Here is a 27282-nt window from a genome sequence, read left to right on the forward strand (position 1 = left end):
AGAACAAGAGGATACTCAACTAAATTGAAAGGTAGCAAATTTCAAACTATAAGAGGAAACACTATTGTTTACATGATGCATAATTAGCCTGTGAACCTCCTTGCCACAAGATAGCATTGAGGACAAGAGTTTAACAGAAATAAAATGAAAGGACATTTGTATGGTTAATGAGAACATGCAGTTTTACACTGAATAGGGTTAAAACAAAACGGACAAGCAAAGAAAAACCCCAAATGGACAAAGGATTCAGAAAGGCCCAGGTACTGATAGAGAAATGCAAATATCCAGAGTGGTGATAATTCTCAAAAACTCAAGCATATTGGAAGGGAGAGAAACCCCCTCCTGCTTCAGGGCACAAACCAAACACTGACTGGGGTCAGGAGGAATTCGAGGGAACTCTCCCTGGGAGCAGATTAGTCTATCATTGGGGTGAAGGGACTGGGTGGGAGGGGGGGTGGAGCCCACAACCAACAACACAGGAGAACAAATGGGCAGAGTGACACTGTAGCAAGCAGCATGATGACATCATCAGCCATCATGTCCCTGGCCATCTTCTGCTTGGCAGGTCACACCGCAGGTGTTAACAACTACAGCCAGCTCACAGCCTGGGCACAGTGCTGGCTACACGCAGAGTGAACCAAACCCGCTCCCTCCCCCAGCTGTGTGGGAGCAATAAACCCCTGTGAGTTCAGTGTGTGGGGTTTGGGTCTGTTCATTCTGTGTCCTGAGTGTGAGGGACGAGGGGCAGAGCTTCTCTGTGCACCACACAAACCAGATTGACTTTCTGTTCACAGTGAGAGCTCTCAATACCTGCCCCAGGGGTCTATGAAACTTGTTGCAAAGTTTTAGATTCCCCTCCCCTCCCATTGCAATGAACAAAGGGGCTTTACCTTTCTCTGCATGATGCGCCGCTGGAAGTGAACAACAGGAGAGGTGGGTTACAAGGTAGAAGTTTTATCTTTAAGTATTGCAAACTCATAGGAGTCATTTTTCTGCTGGTAGAAAGTAGAACACACAGAGGGGCGCTCTGCCTCTAGCTATTCCCACTACCAGCATTATACTGGGGACACAAAGCCTCGTGCAGGTAAAACACTGAGTAAATGGCTGTCTCCTTTCCCCTCTGGCTGAGGCCCCACACTGAACTCGATGGTGTTTCTATCTGTCTGGAACCAGATCACTTTTGATAACCACGTCCCATCAATTGCAGCGTTACAGGGCATGTTCTAGCTATCAATGGGCAGAACCCTCCAGATTTTGGTGAAAACTGGAAATTGGTAACAGCCTGATTTCCACTTAACTCACCGTTTGATCCCTTAGGATACAGGCTGAGGCAGTGACCTCAGGGTTAGGGTTTAAGGTGAGGGCGACTGTGGCTTTTACCACAAACTCCACATCCCCTGATCCTGGGTGCTCTGGATGCCAAAGCAACCCCCTCTGTAACTCAGGGCTTGTCTGCATGGGGAGGTTACACCAGTACGTGGTAAGGTGGGAATTGAAACTGCTCTTGTTACACCGGTATAACGCCCATGTCAGCGCTGTTATTCTGTAATGGGAGTGAGTTTTTCTGGTTTAGCTTATACCTTTAGTGACAGCAGCCTTTCCCTGGGTGCATATGGGCAGCAGCACAGCCCAGAATCTCTGCAGGTCTGTGCACTGTGGCTCCGCCCTGACACATCCCTCTTGTTCCCAGTCCCTTCTCCCAGACACCCCTACAATAGGGCTTGTGAGTGGGTCCTCAGAGGGCAGCCTGCAGCTGTTCTCTGCACTGGAGGAATCCTCCCCCAGCTGGATACAGGCCTTCTGGAGCCCTTTTATGCTGCTCTGGTCCTTTTACTAACATAACAGGGTTGAGATGGGAGTGAAAAATCTCTCCCTCCATGTATTAAAAAGTGCCCAGCCTTTCTGGGTATGAAGGTAGCACTGAGCAAGTGACCTGGGTGTAAGCAGTGCACCAGCCCAGTAAGATCTGCCTGAGTCTGCAGGCAGCACTCTTTGCTGCTCACACTCAGCACAGTGGGTTTGGGATGGTGACACTAAAACCTGATTGATGACAATTTAATTGTCACCATTTGCAATTAGCTCACTGCTGATCATTTTAGCAGAAACATCCAACATCTGTGCTTCTCCCTCACAGCTGGATGCAAGGGCAGATACTGGGGAGAGGGGCACTGGGGCAGCTATCTGTCTTCAAAGGTTGATCGGGTGAGGAACAGTGAATTCAAGCCCCCTCCCACCTCCATCCAAATACAGGGTGACTTCTGTGCATGGTAAAACAGGGCAGGAAGAGAGAAGATACATTCCGCCTCCTTTCTCCCAGTACCAAATGTCTCCTTGATACCAGAGAGCACGAACACACACACACACACGGGGGAGAGGTGAGATTCCCCTGTCATATTTATGGGAATAACCCTTACATCAGTTAATGTAACTGGCCCAGACACTAACCTTTCTCGCTCTCCAGTTTAGATCGCAGCGTCTCTAGGGGGAGAAAAGGGGGAGAGGTGAGATTCCCCTGTCATATTTATGGGAATAACCCTTACATCAGTTAATGTAACTGGCCCAGACACTAACCTTTCTCGCTCTCCAGTTTAGATCGCAGCGTCTCTAGGGGGAGAAAAGGGGGAGAGGTGAGATTCCCCTATCACATTTATGGGAATAACCCTTACATCAGTTAATGTAACTGGCCCAGACACTAACCTTTCTCGCTCTCCAGTTTAGATCGCAGCGTCTCTAGGGGGAGAAAAGGGGGAGAGGTGAGATTTCATTCAATCATGTTTATGGTGAAGTTCCTATTCTTGTTTCATGAAGCTCTGCTGTAATTATGCAATAGAGAAACTAATGGAGACACACAGACAGGTCCATCTGTTGAGGTCCCTGCACCCTCTTCCTAGGCCAGCTCCTGAGTTTGTGGGTGGTGTCTGTCCCCTGATCCTAGTGACACATGGGAACAGCTCCCTGTAAGGCCAGGTTAGTTGGGTGGTGCCCTAGCTAAGAACAGGGTGGAGGTGTCTTTCTTTAGCTGGGTGCTCAGGTCAGCATGAGCCAGGGAGGGAGGTGTGGATGGGCCCCTACAGGCATCACCTCTAAGGTCAGCTCTTTCCTATGTGGAGCTCGTCCTTTTGGTGTCAGCCCTGGGTACCAACACTGCTGGAAATGGAGGTTGCGTCATGTCTGCCAGTCACTGCTGAGCACAGCCTGAGCGAGAGCATCTTGTGCCCAGTGTAGGGTTACCATATTTAAAAAAAAAAAAAAAAAAAAAAAAAAAAAAAAGAGAACACTCCACAGGCCCTGGTCCCGCCCCTTTCCCACCCCTGGTCCGGCCCCAACTCCGCCCCTTCCCCAAAGTCCCCACCCTAACTCCCCCTCCTCCCTCCCAGCCACGCGAAAAGGGCTGCCCAAGCGCTACCGGCTTCACGGTTTGCCGGGCAGCCTCCAGACCCTGTGCCCCCAGCCGGCGCTTCCCCAGCGCAGCTGGAGCCCGGGAAGGGAAGCGCCCAGCCGGGGGTGCAGGGTCTGGAGGGTGCCCGGCAAACCGTGAAGCCGGTAGCGCTCGGGCTTCGGGCAGCCCCCATGCCTCCGGACCCTGTACCGCCGGAGCAGAGCAGCTGGAGGGGAAGTGCCCGGCCGGTATTTTTCCCGGACACGTTTGGCTTTTTGGCAATTCCCCCTGGACAGGGGTTTGATTACCAAAAAGCCGGACATATCCGGGAAAAACCGGACATATGGTAACCCTAGCCCAGCGTGAGCAGCGTCTCAGACCAGCCGTGCAAATCCTGAGTGTGTTTGTGTTATTACAGCATCCTAGCCACAGCTCACCAGGGCAGCTGGTGCGGAGAATTCTCTAAAAAGGCCCAGGGAACAAGACAGTGACAGTTAATTGTTTCGTGTTTGGAAATGAGCCCAGCACAGCTCTCTCTGGGCACACAGACAAACTTTACATACAACTCAAAATGAGTGAATACCTGTCACCTAAATGTGGACTTGACTCACATAATGTATCTGTTAAAGTCAGGAACTAACCAATTCACACCTAGTGGTGTGAATTCTAAAGGTACAATACCCAGTTCCAACTTTCACAAGTAAACAGCACAGCTCCTCTCTGCTTCTCTGAATTACCTGCTTCTGTCCCCACTGGGAAATCATTTGAACAGACATTTCCCCTTCCCAATTCTTCCGACACTTGCAAATTTCTACATAAAGTTCACAGGCGAGAAAACCCTCTGGGTGGGACTTTCACAGCAGCCTTGCAGGTTTGCACACTTGGTGCCCCATTAATTTAAACAAAAATGGAGTATTCAGACCCCTTAGGCAGCTTTGAAACCCCCAGCTCCCTATAAACTCACAGATCACTGAAGGCCAATATCTGCCCTTTGTGACCAGAGAAAAAACTACAGCTGAGCACTTCTACTACACTAGAGAGTTCACTGCCCTGGTCCTGTAGCAGGATCTCAGGCTGAGCAAATCTGTAGTGTAGCTAAATTGCTAACCTTTCCAGTTGCACAGCCACTACTTCGCCCAGCCACAGCTCCTACTTGGAAGCACAGACTAGGGGGCAGAATTGGGCCGTAACGAACCCCTCTTCTCCTCCTTTGCTTTCTGTTTTTCCTGCAAGCAGCCAAGTGCCATATGTTGGAGCTCCAAGCCCAGCTCACTGAGCCCCACATGGGTGTTTCAGACTGAGCCAGGCCGATCCCCAGGGAACAGTTCAGAATCACATTCGACTGGGATCCTTGAGTGAGATCCAACAACCACTTGACACTTCTCGGTTCACACGTGAAGTCATAATTCATTCAGCTCCCCCTTCACCCTCAGCCCAGCTCCCATTGCCTGGAACTCCTCCAAACATTGAATCAAAGCCCCTCAATGCCTGTACCACTACTTTTGGTTTTGTTTTTAAATGGCTCTGTCTCTCTCTCACCAAGTTCCCCCTTCTCATTACTTCACCTTTTGCTCTGTGTTGCCTCCAGAAGCAGTAACTGGCCAGGCCAATGAGAACAGCCAGGAGAGCCAGGATCACCCCCAGAGCCACCATCCAGGGATTGACCCTCGGGAAAAACAGCTCTGCAAGAGAAAGTGCCATTGACTTAGGAGCAAACGCGCAGAATGGAGGCAGGACACAGTGACAGTGGTGACTCTGTGACTAGTTAAAAGACTCTCACAGGATAATACACAGTGAGATGTGGCTTCTTTGTGCTTTATGACTGTGCCTGGTTACTGAACATGGTTAATTAATGGGAGGGGGTGGGGTGGACTCTGCTATGCTACACCTACCTCCCACTGGCATAAGTTCAAGCATTCCCTAGGTCGGGGTAGTCAGTAGGTGGACTGTGGCCAAATCTAGACTAGACTACTGGATGCTTTTAAATGGACCCTGGAATATTTTTACTTACTTATTATTAGCATTGTTTTTTTTTATTATTATTATTTTCTCTGGAGTCTGGACCTTGACTACACCTTGACCAAGAAATTTGGACCTTGACAAAAAATAATCGATTACCCCTGTCCTAGGCTGCTCTAAGTGATGCCAAGGCTGCAGCCAGTGCAGACTGGCCCTCAGAATCAGAAAGTTGTGATCTGACACCCCCAACTCTCCTGTGCTCACGGGGGTTCAGTTACACAAGAGAGTCAGGCCCAAAATGTGTTAATACAGAATTTTAATAAAAACAAAACTTGAGCCTGGAAATTTAGAGTAAAAATTCCTCTAGAGTCCTCTTCCCTGAGCCTTGGAGAAATGGCTGACTGGAGGGTCCTTGTTAAGTGATTGGTGTATAGAAAACTGTAAAAATTATGAACTGACTTTAAATACAGAGGAGTTTCTTGGTGCTGCTTGCAGGCTAGGGGGCTCTGTGGGGAGCGTGCATCTGGGTCCTCTGAAGTCACTCTGCAAAGAACCATCTGGAGCAAGGCGGGCTGAATTCTGGTTCTCTCCCTTAGGGAGCAGCCTGTTTTTTCTCTCTCTGTATTTGGCTCTGGTGTGTTAGCATTCTGGATTCTTAGAAATAAAGCAGTGTTACATTGCAGTCTTACAGGAAGAGTATTTATGTTTTGTTTTCAATTTTTGGTGTGTATGCCGTGAACACAAGTCAGGTAATACTGGGCATATCATAGACTAACCAGCACTTTGAGATCTCAGATGAACAATGTTTTACAAATGCAACATTTTTATTATTATGTAGATGAAATATTAATTCAGTATTAACGAAGTTATTTGGCAGATAATGATACATAAAATCAGGATCTTTTTTTCCTGAAAAATTAAGATGCTCTTAGGTAAGATTTTGTTTATGCATATTTTGGGCCTGAACTTTTATTGCTGGTATTTTCAGATGTAAAATAAGTAGCAATGCTCAGACCATACCCAGGGGTCTCTTCTGCTGTTTGGGGAAAAATGACTTTTTTAGCCAGATTTTCATGAACACTCAGCACCCAGCAGCTCTGAGAGCAGAGGAGAATTCCCTCCCCCAGCCCAACTGACTGTGATGTTCAAGCACACACAGAGAAGTTAGATACAAACATAAATACTCCTGTTTGGAGGTTGCAGCATAACATGACTTTATTTCTTAGAATCCAGAATATTAACACACAAGAACCCCCAACAGAGAGAGGGGCTGCTCCCTAAGGCAGGGGGCACAACTCACCTCACCCTGCTTTAACTTGGCTCGTCTATAGGAACAGTTAGTGCGCGGCAGGCTGGGGTGTAAATCTACCTTGCATTAGCTTGTTGCGCATTAACAGGCTGTGTGGATCCTGCTACACCACACTAAAAGTTCCCTGGTGCACTTCGAACTGTTCCCATTTCAAAGCAGGGTAGATCAAAGCCACTATGGAATTGTTAGTGCATGTAGCAGGGTCCACACAGACAGTGCACGCCAGGCTAGATTGGAGCAGATTTACACCTTGCCACAAACTAACTGTTCCTGTAGACAAACTCTGATCTGCTCACTTTGCTGCAGAGCCCACTAGCCTGCAAACAGGACCTGGAAAACATGCACCCCAACCCCCACTCTTGTGATAGCTTGCAGTTCCGACACAGTCCTCACTACAGCACAAGAACAAAGGAGAATTCCCTCCTCCCCCTGCCCACACCCCCAATTGAGAAGAACGATGTTTGCTGGGTACTGAGCTCTTATGAAAACCTGGCCCATGGCGTTCCAGCTTGTAAGGTGCTAAACGCTTTCAGCTCCTACTGGAGTTAAAGAGACTTGAGAGGTTGCTCAGGACTTTCCAAGACATACTCAGCACATTGAAGACCCAGGCCAATAAACAGGAGACACAATGATAAATACTCTCTGCCCATGTCTGCAGCGTCTCAGTCTATCCACGTGTGGTATGGACGGGCACTGACCTGCTATGGAAATCACTGACTCTCTCTCCTGGTTGAGTCGGGGGTTCCTGACACAGCAGGACACTTTCTGGTTGGACTCTTCTGTTATAACAGTGGCAACCACTGTTTGAAACAGGTCATTGGCCTCTTGGGATATGTTTTTAGAGGCTGATGGTAAGTTCTGACCCTGGAGATCTCTCAACAGCACCTCAGGCTTTGGGTACCATCCGGCTGATCGACATATAACCTGGATCCCTCCATCCTGATGTCCCTCCACAGAGATGACAGGAGCAGAGCCCAAACCTACAGAAGAAATAAATGAACTTGTGATAATCCTACAGTGCCCAGTAATGAGCAAAAAGTTTTATTACACTGTTATCAAAAGCCATTTCCTATTAAACTAATAATCAAATGTTAGTCCACGAGTGCGACTGGTCAGTTAAGCTGGTTAAATTCCCATTTAATATACAGCAGTTAAAGTTAATGTTAATGTCAGGGCTGTTCTATGCTCAAACTTGCTCCAGTTTAATTAAAGTGATTAGGTTAAACCAGTGCACATGCCTGTGTGGACATTCTTAAATTAAGAAGGAATCAACTCAAGCTAAAGTAATAAGCCATTTCCAAGTCATTTAAAAGTGTCCATATAGGGTTCTGCACTACTTCATTGTAACCAGTGCATGTGTATGTATTGTGACAAAGTTCCTCCTCTATCTTGGTGGGTCCTGCGCTTATTGGCGGATTTTCTTGCCTCAGAGATTCACCATGTGGGTTGGGGAACAGCCCAGAGACCTTCCCCGCTGGAAGAACCCACAGTCCAGGTCAATTGGGAGGCTTGGGGGGAACCCAGGCCCGCCCTCTACTCCGGGTTCCAGCCCAGGGCCCTGTGGACTGCAGCTGTCTATAGTGCCTCCTGTAACAGCTGCATGACAGCTACAACTCCTTGGGCTACTTCCCCATGGCCTCCTCCAAACACCTTCCTTATTCTCACCACTGGACCTTCCTCCTGGTATCTGATAACGCTTGTGGTCCTCGGTCCTCCGGCAGCACACCCTCTCACTCTCAGCTCCTTGTGCCTCTTGCTCCCAGCTCCTCACACTCACACCACAAACTGAAGTGAGCTCCTTTTTAAAACCCAGGTGCCCTGATTAGCCTGCCTTAATTGATTCTAGAAGCTTCTTCTTAATTGGCTCCAGGTGTCCTAACTAGCCTGCCTGCCTTAACCGGTTCTAGCAGGTTCCTGATTACTCTAGTGCAGCCCCTGCTCTGGTCACTCAGGGAACAGAAAACTACTCATCCAGTGACCAGTATATTTGCCCTCCACCAGACTCCTGTACCCCACTGGTCTGGGTCTGTCACAGTATAGACAAACCTTCAATTAATTCACTACCAAAAAACTTTGTTATTGGGCAGTTCAGGTTGCCTTGGCTGTGCCTTGTACCCTTCCAGAGCACAGAAGTTGGCAGCAGAAAACTGGACTCCTCTGAGAGACAGGAAACACACCCACAAAATGCAGACATTAGATAACAAAGAAATGCAGGGTTAAGGTGATGCCTTCTGCCCCAGATCACACTTTTACTGATGAGCTAAACTGAAATAAAATGATCTTAATCTAAAATAAGAGGCTTCAATTTACCCAAAGGTGTGAATTCAAACTGATTTAGTTATTTCGGTTGCAGATGGTGTGCAGAGAAGGCCTTACGCTGTTTAGAAATTTCACACAGAAGATCCTCTACGGACAGGTAGAGAAGGGATGTATGTCTGGAGCCTTCCCTGCTCAGGAGTCTTTTTCTTTTAAACTTTATTTTTATTGTTTTTATATAAAATGTAAACACATAATGAACAAAACTTATATATACAAATAACGCAAAAACATGCACTAGATCAGTGGTTCTCAAACTACTGTACTGGTGACCCCTTTCACATAGCAAGCCTCTGAGTGCGACCCCCCCTTATAAATTAAAAAAAACTTGTTTATATATTTAACATCATTATAAATGCTGGAGGCAAAGCAGGGTTTGGGGTGGAGGCTGACAGCTCGTGACCCGCCATGTAATAACCTCATGACTCCCTGAGGTGTCCCGACCCCCCAGATTGAGAACCCCTGCACTAGATGGCAATAGCATATAAATAACAAAATATTATGTTCATTATTTGCAAAATCTGGGGGAAAATAAAGCAAAAACAAACAAAAAACTTGAAGCCATAGAGGTCATGCAGGGCATCAGTTATGCGGGGAGGGATAGCTCAGTGGTTTGAGCATTGGCCTGCTAAACCCAGGGTTGTGAGTTCAGTCCTTGAGGGGGCCCTTGAGGTATCTGGGGAAAAATCAGTACTTGGTCCTGCTAGTGAAGGCAGGGGGCTGGACTCCATGACCGTTCGGGGTCCCTTCCAGCTCTATGAGATAGATATATCTCCATAAAAGTGACTTGTAGCGAAGGGCATAGCCTCACTCCAGGCCTGACAGGGAGAAACCTCCCCTCCCCCCCAGTGGGCAAAGCCTGGCAAGACACAACCACCCTGCTGGAAGCAGAGGGGCTGGACAGGAAGTTTAAAAGGTGGGCGCTGCAGCTCAGTTGGGCTGGAGATGGTGAAGGAGCAGGGCCGGCTCTAACTTTTTTGCTGTCCCAAGCAGCAAATAAAATCACCACCCCCGAGCCCCCCACACCACGCCGCCGGAACCCCCCCGAGCGCCGCCCCGCTGCCGGAGCCCACCCCTCCGCCGAGCGCCACTGGAACCCGCACCCCACGCCACCCCCTGCCGAGCGCCGCGCCGCCGGAGCACCCCCCCCCCGCGGAATGCCGCTCTGTGCTCCCCCCGCCGCCCCTTACCAGGTGCCGCCCCAAGCATGTGCTTGGTTGCCTGGTGCCTGGAGCCGGCCCTCTGAAGGAGACAGATGCCTCCCACCCACTGCTGGGTCTTGAGCCCATGAGGAACCTCTGCAGCACTGAGGACTCGCAGGGGCTACCAGAGATCTCAACCAACAAGGACACTGAAGAGCTGCTGGGACTGCCACTAGCTGTGTACCCCGGGGAGAGGGAGGACACCCCACAAGATAAAGGTGCATGACAAGGGTGTTGTAGGAAGTAGCCCAGGGACACCAGACAATAGTATGGTGGTGGTGCCAGAGCACTGGTCAGCGTGTTTTGGTGGGATCCCCACTGATCCAGTGATGGAGCCCTCTGCCACTGCTAGAGCCCTGGGCTTGGACCCAGTGGAGTAGGTTCCTCCCGGGTCCCTCTACCCCTGCGGCTGCCCCACCCCTGGGGTGGCCACCTATCCACCTTAGACCAAGAGGCTTGCATTTGTCTGCCATCTGCCTGAGCCATGTTGTCATGTGATAGACTGTTCGATGTGCCTGAGCTCCCTAGACTGTCTAGCGCTCTGCCCTGCCCAGAGAGCCTGAGCCCCAAAACCATTTACTGTTCTTCCCTGCCCAGAGGGCCTGAGCTCCAGTGACTGCTAATTCCCCACTAAAGATTGCCTTTACAGAAAAGGGGTAGCAACGGGGGTGTGGTCTCACTCCAAGGCTGATGGGGAGGGATGGCCACAGATGCCTACATGACTGAACAGATAAATAAGTGAGAATATAAGAGTATCGGGGACTAATATATACTAAACTGCATCTTCAGGAACACTGGCCTGTACAAAGAAGAACAGGAGTACTTGTGGCACCTTAGAGACTAACAAATTTATTAGAGCATAAGCTTCGGATGCATCCGAAGAAGTGGGCTGTAGTCCACAAAAGCTTATGCTCTAATAAATTTGTTAGTCTCTAAGGTGCCACAAGTACTCCTGTTCTTCTTTTTGCGGATACAGACTAACACGGCTGCTACTCTGGCCTGTACAGAAAGCTGAAAACAGGGACTTTCTTTCCAGACCAATGATTCCAGTGGGGGATGTTGAAATGCCCATAGTGATCCTGGGAGACCCAGCCTACCCCTTACTGCCATGGCTCATGAAATCTTACATGGGAAACCTGGACAGCAGCAAGTCACGCTTCAACAATAAGATTAGCAGGTGCAGTATGACCACAGAATGTGCCTTCAGCAGATTAAAGGTGCGCTGGTGCTGCCTTTAGGGCAGGTTGGACATAAATGAGGAAAATATTCCCATGGTCATAGCAGCCTGCTGTGTGCACCATAATATTTGCGAGGGGAAGGGTGAAAATTTCCCCCAGGGGTGGAGCACTGAGGCAGATTGCCTGGGCGCTGAATTTGAGCACCAGATACCAGGGCTATTAGAGGGGCACAACGGGGGCTGTGAGAATCAAGGAGGCTTGGAGGCAATATTCTGATATTGAGCAACAGTAATCTGTATTTTTTTACATCAATCTGCCATGCTTGACTAACTTCAGTTATCTCATTTTGCTTAACCATTGTGATTAAACTACTTCTGTGTATTTCTACCAGCATGAATCGCTCCGTGTAGAACACTAATAAAGATTGGTTATCTCTCAGAGACTTTGTTTTTGTTAAACATCAATTAATACATACATAAGGCTTGGTGGGAAGGGAGATAACAGTGAAGAGCAGTGGAGGCTCTCAGAGCTGTGCATACGTCTAGCTGTGATTCTGGAAGGTGTCCAAAGGGGTGGAATGAACAGGGTACTGAGATGTGCCAGGAAGTTGCTAGGAATGTGTGAGCAGAGTTTGTGGAGAACATGGAAAACAGTTTTGTATCAGCTGCAAGGGGAGGTGAGCATGCATCTGCACTGACTGAAGCATGATTAGGGACTTCAGCATCTCTGTTTGTTCCTCCATCACATTAGTCATTCGCTCCTGTCCTTTTAGAATGTGCTCCTCATTCTTTCTGTCTTGCCTTTCCTTTTCTCTCCACGTTCTGCATTCTCTTTTCTCTCTGAGGATTGGAACACCTCTCGGAATTTGTCCTCCTTGCTCCACCTTGGTCGCTTCCTTACCTGGCAATGGTGTTCGGCCAGTGTGTAGGGAGTTCCCCTGAAGGCAACATTTGCATTAGCACAAAAAACAATACACAGAAGCATCATTGTTAGTTCTTACACAGCATTCAATCCTTACAGAAAAATTCACCTCTTGTAACATACCAATCACTTTCTCTATGAACCCTGGCAAGCACACATCTTCACGAACACTCTAAGCATAATGAGCGAGGCCTGGACAGGTGATGGACATTCAAGATGAGGCAAGGGTTTAGAAGATGTTTTCAGAGGATCATTGAGGACGACCATGGACAATAATGCAAATTCTGCCCCCATTTTCCACAGGCGGGGGTCATTGAAGTTGATATCTCACTCCTGAGCATAAGCAAGGGTGCATCTACTGCATGCATGCAGGTTCAGAACCAGTCCCTATGCTGCTCACGTGTGTGCCTATTTGGTCCCAGCACAAGTGATTGCCGAGTTGCGCGGGAAAGTGTCCTACAATGGTGAAAGGAACAAAGCAGCTCTGACAAGAAACCTTTGGTAGAGGATTGGCGAGTACCTCCTGTAAAGTTTGCTAGAGATCTCTCTGGAGGATTCCTCTGAAAAGTCGGTGTGCATTAACACACTGTTCCGCCGCACTTCTTAGCTTCACAGGGAAATGTGGAGCACATTGAAACACAGCTAGTGTTGCAGATTTGTATCCCTTCACCCACTTCGACAATACACAGACCAAAGGACAGCTGAACCTCATATAACTGAACAGCATCAACTCAAAAAAGATCACCTACTGAGGCTTTCCTCTTCTGCATCATGCACACCAGAGACAGATTGCTGGGACTGGCTGGACCCCTCTGGAGTGGAAAAGAGGTCCTGACTCCTCACACCACCGGCAACCATGCCATGTGCTCCAAATCACCCTCCAACTTGACCTCCTCGTCCATGACTTCATCATCGGGGTTGAGTCTGCTGTCCGCTGTCTCCAGCCCCACTGAAGTACCCACAGGGCTCTTGGCGGTGGGGTACTGCCAAGGATGGCATCCAGCTCCCAATAGAAGCGGCAGGTCTTCGGAGTAGCACCAGAATGGCAGTTTGCCTCCCTTGAGTTCTGCTCATTTCCTTTATCTTTGTGCAACACTGCACCATGTTCATAGTCACAGAGAGGGTCGGTCTCGTTCTGATGTCCTTGCGTCACAATGCTGGGATGAGCTCCGCCACAGTTCCAGGAAGGTGGCTTTCCACATCCAAAAGTTCTGCAGCCACTACTCGTCATCCCAGACCAGCATAACAATGCGATCCCACCACTGAGTGCTTCTTTCCTGAGCCCAAAAGTGACGGTCCACCATGCGCAGCTGCTCCATGAATGCCAATAGTGATCTGGTGTTGTTTCTTTAAATGGGACATAGAAGGTTGGGCAGCTCTTATTCCTGTTCAGATTGGGAGCTCATGATATATTGCATGGCCATCCGTGATGTGTTCATGACAGTGACCACAACAGTAGAGAGCAGTGTGGGATCCATCCTTTCAGGTAGAGATGGCGGATGCATAGTAAACAGGGGCAGTTAAAAAATGCAGTGAAACACAGTCCGAAGCTCATGGAATGCTGGGATGGAAAAATGCATCACGGGATGCTGAACCCACACCCATGATGCACTGCGATCCACTCCGCCTTTCCCCAACACCTAGCTGCAGATGGTGGCGAATAGCACAGTGGGATAGCTACCCACAGTGACAGGTTTAAGAGTGGTAGCTGTGTTCGTCTGTATCAGCAAAAACAACGAGGAGTCCTTGTGGCACCGTAGAGATTAACAAATTGATTTGGGGATAAGTTTTCATGGGCTAAAACCTACTTCATCAGCTGCATGGAGTGGAAAATACAGTAGAGAGGTATAAATACACAGCATATGAAAACATGGGAGTTGCCTTACCAAGCGGGGGAGGGGGGGAGGGAGTCAATGCTAATGAGCCAATTCAATTAAGGTGGAAGTGGGCTATTCTCAACAGTTAACAAAAAGGGAGGGAAAAGTCACTTTTGTAGCGCTAATGAGTTCAATGTAATCAAGATGTCCCATTTCAAACAGTTGACAAGAAGGTGTGAGTATCAGCAGGGGGAAATTTAGTTTTTGTAGTGACCCATCCACTCCCAGTCTTTATTCAGGCCTAATTTGATGGTGTCCAGTTTGCAAATTAATTCCAGTTCTGCAGTTTCTCATTGAAGTCTGTTTTTGAAGTTTTTTTGTTGAAGAATTGCTATTTTAAAGTCTGTTATTGAGTGTCCAGGGAGACTGAAGTGTTCTCCTACTGGCTTTTGAATGTTATAATCCTTGATGTAAGATTTGTGTCCATTTATTCTTTTGCATAGGGACTGTCCGGTTTGGCCAATGTACACGGCAGAGGGGCATTGCTGGCACATGATGGCATATATCACATTGGTAGACGTGCAGGTGAACGAGCCCCTGATGGTGTGGCTGATGTGGTTAGGTCCTATGACGATGTCCCTTGAATAGATATGTGGACAGAGTTGGCACTGAGGTTTGTTGTAGAGTTAGGTTCCTGGGTTAGTGTTTTTGTTGTGTGGTGTGTAGTTGCTGGTGAGTATTTGCTCCAGGTTGGGGGCTGTCTGTAAGTGAGGACAGGCCTGTCTCCCAAGATCTTTGTGAGAGTGAGGGATCGTCTTTCAGGACAAGTTGTAGATGCTTGATGATGCGCTGGAGAGGTTTTAGTTGGGGGCTGTAGTTGACGGCTAGTGGCGTTCTGTTACTTTCTTTGTTGGCCTTGTTAGGATACAGATATTCAGGCCTGTCTGCAAAGGCCTATACTTTAAGAATTTAGGTGTATTCTTATCACTTAGCTAGTTATAGAGGTATAAAAGAAAGAATCAAAATCACTTTCTGCCGGTCTAAGGGCCTTATCTTACTGTGACAGTCTGAGGCTCTGTTCTTAGGCTAAGCCTTTGGCTAAGTAGCAGAGGCCAGCCATAAACTGGGAAGTGTATGGTCACATCCTCATATTCCAAACTAGTCACACTGAAACAAGGTGCTATTGGGCTGTTAGGAATACAATCCTGTCCTGATATTCCTATCACCGCCAGATAAAGGGAAGAGCCTAGAAGATGTAAAAGGAAACTTAGTTTGATAGCATCCTGTCTGGCAAGAACTCACTTATCAATAGCTGGGATGTGAAATCGTCATTTCTGTATTCTCTATCACTGTAGTCTCCACTTCCCTATTGTCTGTCTGTATAATCTCTGTCTGGTTCTGTGATTGTTTTCTGTCTGTTGTATAATTAATTTTGTTGGGTGTAAACCAAATAAGGTGGTGGGATATAATTGGTTAAATAATCATGTTACAATATGTTAGCGTTGGTTAGTTAAATTTCAGTAAAATGATTGGTTAAGATATAACTAAGCAGAACTCAAGTTTTACTACATAGTCTGCAGTTAATCAGGAAGTAAGTGGGGGAATGGGAACAGGGAATGGGGTGGGGGAATTGGAATCATGTTTCGCTAAGGGGGGGGAATGGGAACAGGAAATGGGAACAGGGACACAGGCAAGGCTCTGTGGTGTCAGAGCTGGGAAGGGGGACACTGAGGAAGGAAACTGGAATCATGCTTGCTGGAAGTTCAGCCCACTAAACATTGGATTGTTTGCACCTTTGGACTTCGGGTATTGTTGCTCTCTGTTCATGCAAGAAGGACCAGGGAACTGAGTGGGTAAAGGAATAAGCCCTCTAACAGGCCTGCCCTGTAGTAGTTGACTTCTGGGTACCCTTCTGGCTTACCTACATGCCTCCAGATTTCATCCAGACCACATCACACAATTCATTGTCTATAGCCAAACTCTAAGATACAACCACATTTGCTCCAATCCCTCCGACAGAGACAAACACCTACAGGATCTCTATCACACGTTCTTAAAACTACAATACCCACCTGGTGAAGTGAAGAAACAGATTGACAGAGCCAGAAGGGTACCCAGAAGTCACCTACTACAGGACAGGCTTGCCTGTAGTAGGGAGGGAAAGAAGGGTTGAGGCCTTCTCAGGTAAGGGTAAGGAGTGGGATAGGAGGGATTTGATATGGTGAGGGGTAGTGTAAAAGTTGTGGATTTCGGGGCAGGGAGTCCTGTCAGCCCCAAATTCTCCCCTTCCCCATGCTGGAATCTGGGGGAGCCCTATCCCTCTGCAGGGCTCTGAACTCCTTTTTTTGCCCCCGTATGGCCTGGGATCTGGGAGACCCTGCCACTCTTGGGGTGTCTAACCCCTTCATGTAATCTGTGATCAAGGGGAAGTGGGGTGGGGGCTGAATGTGATGAAAATGTAAACACCTGAAATGCAGGAAATGAATAGTTAAAATGCACATCACCCCTGTGTGGGGTTACCAGAGTGTGTGGGGGAGGGGGAGTTGGATGGGGTGGGCCTGCAACATGGATGGGGAAGTCTGGCTGGACCAGGGTCGGGGGGGGGTCCAGCTCGGCATGGTAGTTGGGGTGAGGAGCCCAACTCAGTGTGCAGCTCACATAACCAAGGGAGTGTGTGGCCCACCAATCAGCTGCTGCCTGTGATATGTGCATCCAGAAATGTAGGGCAGAGGGGAGCTAAATGTTGTGGGGGATGGTGGAGAAGGAAACAGACACACTAGTTTCCTCTCACACACTTAAATTAGCCACTATATAATAAAACTGTCAAGGTGTTGGGGCAGGAACCTGGGATGAGATTTCTCTCACCAGTCCTGTTACGAGCTACACACTGCAAACTTTGCAGAGCACGACCATTATCCCCACTGCACTAACAGAGTGCACAGCGGTAGGAGCACTGAGCAACCATGGGGCAACCAGCCCCAGCGCTGGACTGAGCAGCTGGCCTCCCTGCCCCTGAAGCCCCCCTCAGCCAAGCCGGGATGGCTCCAAGACTGGGCAGAGCCACCGGCCCCTGAGCCCCAGTGCTGGGCTGAGGCGCTGGCCCCCGGAGCAGTAGGCCAGCCCCAGCGCTGGGCCGAGCCACCAACCACCCGAGCGCCAAGCCAAGACGCTGCCCCCCACCTCATGCCACCAGCCCCCCCAGCACCAGGCAGCGCACGACCAAGCTGCCCCACTCCCCCACCAGACGCCCCTGGCTGGCCACCCACTGGCTTGCCGCGTTCCTTCCTCACTCCCTCTCCCAAGAGGAGGAGGGACGCAGTGAGCAGCGGGGACTTCTGGAGGGGTGGTGGTAGTGAAGTGGCAGGGCCACTGTGGCACAGGCATCCAGTGGCAGGTCGGCAGCAGGGAACGCTTAGCCTTCTCATGCCTATTATACCCACCGCCCATGACTACAACCACCTAAATGGCCACTAACTCCTACAAAAAACGTTTCCCTTTCTGTTTAAAAAAACTAGAAAATTCAGTGACAAAACCTTGGTTAGCACAGAATTCAGACTGCCTGGTGATATTATCTCCTGTCCTTCCATAGCACAGTGACAGCTCTGAGACCCTGTCCCCACTACTCTCTCCACTGGTCAGTACAGCTACACTGAACACAAGGAATGCAGCTGCAGTGGAGGCAGATACATGCTGCAATTCAAATCTGTGGAACACAACACAACACAAACAATGGCACCTTCCTGTAATCCTTCCTCATGGCTATTCACTGACAAAAAACTTAGGGTAGGTCTATACTATCGCAGTAAGTTGACCTAAGGTATGCAACTCCAGCTACATGAATAATATTTATTATTATTCAGTCTCCCGTTGACTTACCTTACTCCTCTCATTGGGAGTAGAGTACATAAGTTGACTGGAGAGCGATCTGCGGTCGATTTGGCGCATCTTCACTAGACCAGCTAAATCGACTGCGGGTGCATCGATCTCCACTCTGTCGATCCTGACTGCAGTGTACATGTAGCTTTAGTTACCTCCAGGCAACCTTAACTCTGTATTATCTCATACACTTCCAGAATGCTGAGTTCAGCAATACTCAGACCTCTAAAACTAGGAAATCCATCAGGAAGGTAAACACCCAAACAACCTTAACTATGCCCCTTTGGAGCTGGCAATAACCACTGGGAATTGGTTGCATGCACTAAAGCTGCATCCACTCTGCTTGGTGTAGCTGTAATGACCAGTGGGGGGATTATTTGGAGCATATTGGCAGAGCTGTCACAGTGACATCAGGAGAGGTGCAGGTGTACCTTGAGGGATGAATCATGCCTCATTTCAGCACTGAGCAGTGCAGGCTCTGTCAGTAGCAGGGCACAGACTCCTTGCCATGGGGATTGTCAGCAGCCTGGTATCAGATATGTCAGTGATCACCAAGGCTTGGTGAGGGGTAAGTGAAGGTAACGTCCCAGAAGAAATCCACACCCACAGGGCAAAGGTGACAAGGCGATAACATTTTGCAAGTTGGGGGTGGTGAGTGTGGAGTAGGCTCAGTGTTTGAGGGTAGACCCAGGTGTTCACTACACGTGGCCTAAACCTCATGTCCTGGATACAGAACTAGCTGCACTTCTGTCCCCTTGCTGGTCTCTCTGACAGCATGTTCAGGGGTCAGGCCTCCTGCCTCTACCTGTCCTGGAAGCAGGGAATTCCTCAATTCTCCCATTCTTAGACCAGGCTCTGGGCTACAGGGCCCTGTGTATCAGCCACTGTTACCCTGAAGGGGCCAGACACGAGCCGAAATCAATCCCAGCTGGTGGCATCAGTGTGGGAAGGATCAGCCATTTTTTCCCCCATGTGCACAAAATAATTGTAATAACCACAACATGTTAATGTCGCCTGACTGTTTAGGAGTGTTAGTGTGTCTCATTAACTCCTTGCTCTAATGCCCTCAAACTTGGGCCACTAACCCGACCCCAGAGTCCAATGAGTCACAGCAATTTTCAAGACAACCTGAGTATGCGTCCAGGTTTTAGAGAACTTAGAAAAAACAGATATTAAACAGCAAACTAGAATCAACCTTATCCAGAGCAGAGACCCTGACCCACTATAATGAAAAAAATTGTGTAATCTCACAATGAACCCTCCTGACTCCACTTATTACCCTGTTGAAGACATTAAAACATCGGAACAAGTCACTGACCTGCCACCTGCACTTCCAATATAGCATCTTCATAAGAGACACTGGACTGAAAAAAACATTTGTATTGTCCATCATCGGAGGGTCGGATATTGCGTATTCTCAGGGAAACACTCCCATTGGTGATGTCATCTTTCAAGAGCTCAGTTCTTCCTCGATATTCCGGCATCTGCTGTCCATACTGATCCCGCCCACCACGGTACAGGTGCACGACTGCAGAGAACTGGGATCGGAACCATCTCAGCTCCATGTTCTCAGCGCTCATCCTGGGGGAGAGGTGGCAGGGCAGGACGGCCTCCCCACCTACGAAGGCAGCGATTGGACGGTCAGGTCCAGTCACTGTGAATTGTGCTGTGAAATATACAATGAAAAAAGGAAATTAAATTGGCGAGGGGCTGGGGTTTGGCATTAATTCAGCAGTAAGACATACAGTAAGAGAGCGCCCTGCATCAGAAGTGAAAGACCATTTAACGTCAAAAGCTTGACGGAGCATAAATCAATAAAAGGTCTGAACACATACTCCACTTATCCGAAAAAATTCTCATGTAGCACATGGGACTCTCTGGAAGGTTCCAAAGTCTTTCAAACCTTTTTCTTAGGGTCTATCCTCTTGGTTAACAGGTCCTGTCACTTTGCCGCCGAAGATCTCGGGCTTCTGGGCAGTTCAAATCCAGCTTTTATACCGAAAATCTTTGTTCTCTTGGGCTTCTGGGACCTGGTCTAACCCAGTTTATGCAATTCTCCCTAGGAGTGGTACTTCTCTGGAGCTGTTACCTGTCCCACAAGTAATTACCCCCCATGGTTTGCAAATTCTGAAGGAGATGGGGTAACCCTCCTGTGATGTTGCAGTCTATATGGTTTTATAAAAATATTCTAATGAGTGAATATAATGAAGCTGGAATATGCTTCATGCAAAAGGTCTCTTGTAAGGTATCATTACAAAGCTTATAATCTACTGGGTGTGATCATCCTATTTGTATAAATGTACCACTCTTGTATCTGAAACTAGAAATATGAAATATAACTCTGAGGGCCTATTGTAATTATGCAAAGTGTGGGCCATTAATGGTGGTTTGGAATCTTGATGACTCCCATTAACCAGAATCATTGTCTGCAGATGGCTGTGTTTTACCTGTAAGTCTTCCTGTACACATGTGTACTGGCAAATGGGCAATGAAGTCTTGCAGTGACATGTGATCATGTCACCTGAACTGGAATCCATCTTTAACCTAGTGTCTTTCCATTGAGAAGGCGGGGGTGGGAACCCAGAGAGGGACAAAGGATTCCTGCCTTATGCAAAAGATATATAAAGGTGTGGAACAGAACAAAGGGGGAGAGGAGCCATCATGAAGAATCCCCTAGCTACCACCTGAGCTGGAACAAGAGCTGTACCAGGGGAAAGAATCGTGCCCAGGCCTGGAAGGTGTCCAGTCTGAGGAAAAAACTGACTGAAGCATCTCTGAGGGTGAGATTATCTGTATTCAGTTTGATTATACATAGATTTGCACATTTTATTTTATTTTGCTTGGTGACTTTCTTTGTTCTGTCTGTTACTACTTGGAACCATTTAAATCCTACTTTCTGTATTTAATAAAATCACTTTTTACTTATTAATTGACCCAGAGTATGTATTAATACCTGGGGGAGCAAACAACTGTGCATCTCTCTCTATCAGTGTTATAGAGGGTGAACAATTTATAAGTTTACCCTGCATAAGCTTTATACAGGGTAAAATGGATTTATTTTGGTTTAGACCCCATTGGGAGTTGGGCATCTGGGTGTTAAAGACAAGCACACTTCTTCTAGCTGCTTTCAGGTAAACCTGCAACTTTGGGGCAAGTAGTTCAGACCCTGGGTCTTTGTTGGAGCAGACGGGAGTGTCTGGCTCAGCAAGACAGGGTGCTGGAGTCCTGAGCTGGCAGGGAAAGCAGGGCTAGAAGTAGTCTTGGCACATCGGGTGGCAGCTCCCAAGGGGGTTTCTGTGATCCAACCCGTCACACCTCCCCCATGACATAGATTACAATCTCAAACCCACAAAGATACATATAACATGTATAGATACCATTGATAAAGGGGGTACAAAAATAAACAGAACATTCATAAAGTGAATTTGATAGTCCGCAAAATGCCGCACATGGCTGCAACATCTGTCACACAGAGTTCTCATGTGAGTGTTATACATTGTCCCTATTATCTCTGAATAAAGCTCTAACTTCTCATGGACACCGTGGGGATAATGGTACTGGGGGCCTGGTTCTCTGATACACCAAGGCCTTTTCATGCTGCTCCAGCACAGGGGCCTCCTCATCTGCAGGAGGGGGGGTGTAAAGGCTTACAAGGTGTAAAGATATGAAAACAGATCATCACTATGCAGGCACTGGCTTTAAAGGTAAAGTCAGAGGTCAGATAATGGAGAGGGAGAAGGAGGCAGATAGAAAAGAGCAAGAAACAGAGAATCGGTCACTATGGAACTGCGCAGGATGTGGGAGTCTCGGTGCAGAGACTCAGCATCAGGAGAGACGGAGAGAGTTGGTTAAATTAACAGGATGGAAACCACAGCGGGGGGGAACAAAAATGCCCGAGTAGCTGTGGAGCCAGCCTGGGGGTGGAGTGGGTCACTATCAGGGCTTCACTGAAGGCACAGAATGAAGAAGCCAGCAAATATCTTCACATCCTCACTGTGAGATGAGGTCTAGCTCTGAGCTCTAGTCAGATGTGCCTAGTGCAGCATGAATGACTTGTGGGTTGTTACGTCTAAACTGGAGAGCCTAGGATTCAGGACTCCTTCGTGGCTGAAGAGTCTAATTTGTGATGTATTCGGTCTGTCAGTGCCGTGTATAGGAATTGGATAGTGTCCTTTTAAATAGTTTGCGAACCCTGTAGTGGTGCTCTCTGTGTTTTAGACGCTGCCAAAAATCAGCCAAAGCATGAGGATGGATGTAGTGTCAAGGCCTGACAAGATGGTGTATAGATAGTAACCCTGGTTACTGGGGACCCAGGTGTACCCTGTGATTTCTCCATGTTGCTGGTTGTGGGCAGGTTGAGCAGACGTGATTTACAAGACAAGGCAGTGATGTGAGGTGGATGGTGATGACCAGCAATAGCAACAGCAGCAAACCCAGCGAGGATCCCAGAGCTCCTACCTGACACCAGCCTGTGAACCTGTAGAGTGAGGCAGAGAGCGACGTAGCCGGGCAGAGCGGAGCTCACTGTGGTGCCGGGGGAGAACAAGGGAACATTCTCCATCATCGTAGCTTGGTCTGAGGAACAGGAGAAATAACAAACCAGACGGCGAGTGAGTGGGATGCAGTGACAGTGCCAGGTTGTCTGACTTTCATAGCCCTGGTCCACTGATCAGTTATGTTTACATTAGCGCACTTCCCAATATTCATAGACTAAGGTCAGAGGGGCCATTAGATCATCTAGTCTGATCTGTGCCACAGGCCAAAGACTCTCACCCATTTACCCCTGTACTGAGCCCAAACTTGTGTTTGACTGAAGCATCTTCCGGAAAGTCACCAATCGTTGATCTGAAGACAGCAAGAGACAGACAATTCACCACTTCCCTGGGTAGTTCATTCCAATTATTAATCACCCTCACTGATATAATTCTGTTCCTTAATTCGAACGAGAATTTCTCCAGTTTTAACTTCCAGCGTTGGTTCTTGTTATGCCTTCCTCCACTGTATTAAAGAGCCCTTTAGTACCCTGTGTTTTCTCCATGAAGGTGTGACAGGTGGGGAATTTTACTGAAATATTTTTATGAACAATCGGTAGGACTCTGTACCAATCCCCTTGGCATCGCTGCTGCTTCGGGGGAAAGAATTGCTTCTCTCGCTGGGACGTGGCCGAACAGGCTAGGTGTCTGAGATGTAGAACCACTCGGACTGTCTGGCCTGGAATCAACACATATCAATGGAGGATCTTGAAAAGACAACGGGAAGCCTCAACGATTAAGCATCAACTCCTAGACCAAGTTTGTTCCCCCCACCTCTCTACAGGGAAAAGGAGCAATAGCCCAGAGCTGAAGAGCAAAGGGCGAAGGTGCCAGGTGTCTGTGTTAAAGAACTGGGCTCACAGGCACACAGGGACTCACTTTGGACTGAGAGACAAAAAAGGGACAGGGAGAGAGCGAGCCAAGCGGGACCCTCCAGCAGCACGGCTCGGCAGAGCCCCAGCTCTGGCCAGGCTGAACCCTCTCTTCAACTTTGCTTCTCTGTGCTGACCTAAGGACTTTCAGACTCCATAGGCCAGGTGACTAACACATGGTTAGTTGGTGTGGAAAAGGTGCCTGGTGTCTCTGCAGATACTCACTGAGAACACTGAGCCCTGAAGGGGTAGAACAAGTCTGCTGCAGGAGTCTGGCTTGTTGGACTTGCTGCAGGGAGCCATGGAGAAAGCCAGGGGTCGCTGGTGCTCAAAGGCCCAGTTTCTGAGTCACTGAAGCCATGGACTTGCCTCTGTGGAACTGTGTGGATCGTGGGGTCCAGCACAATCAAGGGGTCACTCCCAAAGGCCTGGCTGAAGGCCAGGGCACAGACCAGACCTTGTGAATCCATGACAGAAAGTCACCTCTCACTCTTCTCTTTGCTAAACTGAACAGATCCATCTCCTTCAGTCTCCTACTGTGAGGCGTTTGCTCCAGCCCCTAAATAATGTTTGTGACCCTTTTCTGCAGTGTCTGTGATAGTTTGGGGTGCAATGCAGACCTGTCAGGGGTTGCTCCATCGCCTGTCATCCCCTCCCGAATGCGGCTGCTCAGAGCCCCTGGGGAACCTGCCCACGTCACACAGGCACCTGCCTGGGAGCAGTTCAGAGCTGAGCTCTCTTGGAAACGCGGCCCTAGGCCTCCATGGCCGCCAGCGCCTGCAAGAGGCTGCGTTGCTGTGAAGGGCGGGGCGGGGGGGGAGGGGCTCACACCACATAGCGCCGATGGAAGCTCTGGCTGGGTCTGGGCTGTGACAGGGTGAAGTGGCTGTAACCTGCCTTAGGCCAGGACAGCAGCAGGGGCTGGCACGGCCCAAAGAGCAGCCGCACTGGGGAGGAAGTAGGTGAGAGCAGGGCTGGCGGGGGAGTCACTCACTGAGCACCTGCATTCGGTGGTGGCCGCTGATAACCTGCCAGTGAGAGGTAAAGCTCCCCCCTCCCTGCCAGAAACCCCCCTGAGGGAAACACCCTCCCTTGGGGTGAGACCCCCCCCCTCAAATGCAAAGGGCCTTGAGGGCACAGACAGGTGCAATTCACATTTGGGGGGGAGGGGAGATTTTCACAACCACAGGGGAGTTGGGATCAATGGGCTTGTGCTCCTGAATCCCTTAGGAGCTTTAGAAATTCTCCCCCTCCCTGCATCAGTTGCACCCAATCTGGCCCCAGGTGTTTCCCTTCCATCTTTCACCCTCTCACTCTGGAAATTCATGGTGGTGAGCTGATGATGAAAACACCTGCACACGCCGAACCGTGCCCCACAGGAGAATTACAACTGGCGATCGGTTCCTACAGCCAGGGCTGGCTCCATAGATTTTGCCGCCCAAAGCAAAAAAAAAAAAAGGTGCGATCGGGAACTCTACGGCCGCCGCTTCGTTCTTCGGTGGCAATTCGGCAGTAGGTCCTTCCCTCCGACATGGACTGAGGGACCCGCTGCCGAAGAGGCGGACGTGCCACCCCCTTCCAGGGGCCGCCCCAAGCACCTGCTTCCTGGGCTGGTGCCTGGAGCCGGCCCAGGCTACAGCTGTCAGTAAATAGAGCAGAACAGAAAACAGACATGAACCTGGCAGTGGAGAGGGCACTTTATCCCCCAAATCCCAGGAGCGAGGCCCTTTCATAGAAACAGCTCCTCTGACTAATCAGTGCCATGATCCAGGAAATACCAGGGCAACAATTCAGCTGGGGTTGCAGTGAGTGAACCCCCTACCTGCGGAGTCCTGTGGAGTAATTTCTGAGCCGTTCCAATCTCCCAGCTTCGCTAGCCCCCAGAGCCATTCTCTCTAGGCAGAGCTCCTGCTCCCAGTGACTACGCCACTTTCCCAGGCTGTAACATCCATCCTGCCGGAGGGGTCAGGGAGCCACAGGGATTAACTCCAGCCTGCCCCTGAGCTTTTCGTTAAGTTCATACATTTATATTGAATGGAAGCCCCCTCCTCTCTTGGCCCATCCACCAGCTTCAAAACCAAAAGAAGGATGGAGGCTGGAACGTGACCGTGACTGGCTCCTCCTCAGGATGGTTATGGCACAAAGATCAAATTCCTCTGACACACCCACAGCGCTAGTGAGAGGGCAGCTTTCGTGCTAGAAGCCTCAGCTCTTAACTTCAACTGGTGACACAGTCAGTTCTGCAGGCTGCTTTCTTGTGCTCCAGGAGTTGCTGTAATTACCTCAGTCCTGTGTAAAGAATGGGACCAAAGTCTGCTTCAGCAGCCGCTAGACTCAGTGGCCAGGTTAATTTACTCTAGTGCCCTGGAATATTCCTCATTCCCAGCCCCACCCTCCAAACGCATGCAGGGCTTGTGGCTGAAAATGCTCACTGATGCAAAATTAACCAATGACTATTTGGGGGATAGGGTTTGTTGCTATACTCTCCAGGTGGCCCAGCCCCACCCTTTGGACCTCAGCTCCTGCAATGTTGTTCAGACAGCCTGGCTCAGACACTCCTCTCCTTGGCCCCAGCTGCTCTGCTCTTCTCCAAGACGCAGGTGCCAGCAAGCCAGGAAAACAAAAAAGCAAGATGGTGCCAGGCTGCATGCAACAAACCTGCTGAATTCTCTGGGATCTTGGAAAAATGCTAAATTCCATCACCGGGGAATGTTGTGAGGTTCAGGGTAAAAATGTCCCTGAATGGTGAGCTGAGCTGTGAGAAGTGAGCCTTCTGTGGCCACAAAGAAGCAGCTACAAGCAATGCCCTAAACAGCCCGATGCTGATAAAAGTTTGCTCTGTCCTCGGAGTGGCTGATCAGACCGTGTGCTGTGATTCTCCAGCAGCGAGGCTACAAGTCAGAGTCAGACTCACAGACAGAAGGTGCATTTCCTCTCTTTGCTGTTTTTTCTCTCCCCTCCTGGGCTTGTCTTGTTTGGTTGTCTAGGAAACGGGATTGGACTTTCACAGAAGTAATGGCAGCTCCAGCCCATCTCAACTAACTTCTTCCCTTTTACTCAAAAGAACAGCTATTATCATTTCTAATTTTCCCTCCTTTGATATTCACCCCTTCTTGTCAACTTTTGAGAATAGGCCACTTCCACCTTAATTGAATTGGCCTCTTTAGCACTGACCCCCACACTTAGTAAGGCAACTCCCATCTTTTCATGTGCTGTAATATTTATACTGCTTACTGTATTTTTCACTCCACGCATCTGATGAAGTGGGTTTTAGCCCACAAAAGCTTATGCCAAAATACATTTGTTAGTCTTTAAGGTGCCACAAGGGCTCGTTGTTGCTTTTGCTGATACAGACTAACACGGCCACCACTCTGAAACCATAAAGACTGACATACAGGGGGTGCTTCCTTCTAAAATCTCTCTGCAGCTAAAGGAAACAAGGCATGTTATTAAAATGAGAGCCTGACTCAATACTTTAAATATCAAATGTTCTAACCCTTTGTTCTTTTCTGTATCTTTAATAAAAGGTTAAAGGGATGTTTCATGGTGTGTTTGCCATGGGACTCAGCAGGCTGAGGTCTCTGAAAACCAAACCCCGAACCTTGTCTAAAAGTGCTTAATATTAGAAAGTGACAGGGTCATGTTAACACCTTTGGTTCTTTGTGCCCATTGATTCCATCCACATTAATACAACGTATAATATAACATACCAGCATAAGCTCCATGGGGCCTTGACTCAGATGCCTGGTGCAGTTCTCTCTTTTCAGAGCTGCTGTTTCAGGCAGTCATTACCTGTTCCCATTTTCAAAGTTATCTCTGCAACCGTAAAGCTAGAAACTTAGGCTGGGGTTTCACAGCCAGCTGGGGATGGTATGATGACATTGCCTACCGTGCCATGTACCCCATCTGTGACTGTAGCAA

General features: G+C 48.8%; 1 protein-coding gene across 7 annotated transcripts in view; it reads right to left on the reverse strand.

The window, feature by feature from the left end:
* Window positions 1–27282, reverse strand: part of LOC135975004 (butyrophilin subfamily 2 member A1-like) — a 47714-nt gene that overhangs the window by 14383 nt on the left and 6049 nt on the right. For 4 of the 7 annotated variants that reach the window (XM_065564947.1, XM_065564949.1, XM_065564950.1 and 1 more), the window contains 8 exons: window positions 22416–22532; window positions 19276–19623; window positions 7346–7627; window positions 4945–5061; window positions 2698–2730; window positions 2572–2604; window positions 2446–2478; window positions 891–911 (listed from right to left, as the gene is read on the reverse strand). In XM_065564947.1, coding sequence (XP_065421019.1) covers window positions 891–911; window positions 2446–2478; window positions 2572–2604; window positions 2698–2730; window positions 4945–5061; window positions 7346–7627; window positions 19276–19623; window positions 22416–22532 — 984 coding nt within the window. Of the gene's footprint in view, window positions 1–890; window positions 912–2445; window positions 2479–2571; window positions 2605–2697; window positions 2731–4944; window positions 5062–7345; window positions 7628–19275; window positions 19624–22415; window positions 22533–25183; window positions 25651–27282 lie in introns of all 7 variants that reach the window. The other 3 variants (XM_065564951.1, XM_065564953.1, XM_065564948.1) reach the window with 3 other exon arrangements.

This window comes from Chrysemys picta, chromosome 12, assembly GCF_011386835.1.
Source record: "Chrysemys picta bellii isolate R12L10 chromosome 12, ASM1138683v2, whole genome shotgun sequence".
In the NCBI taxonomy this organism is placed as follows: Eukaryota; Metazoa; Chordata; order Testudines; family Emydidae; genus Chrysemys; species Chrysemys picta.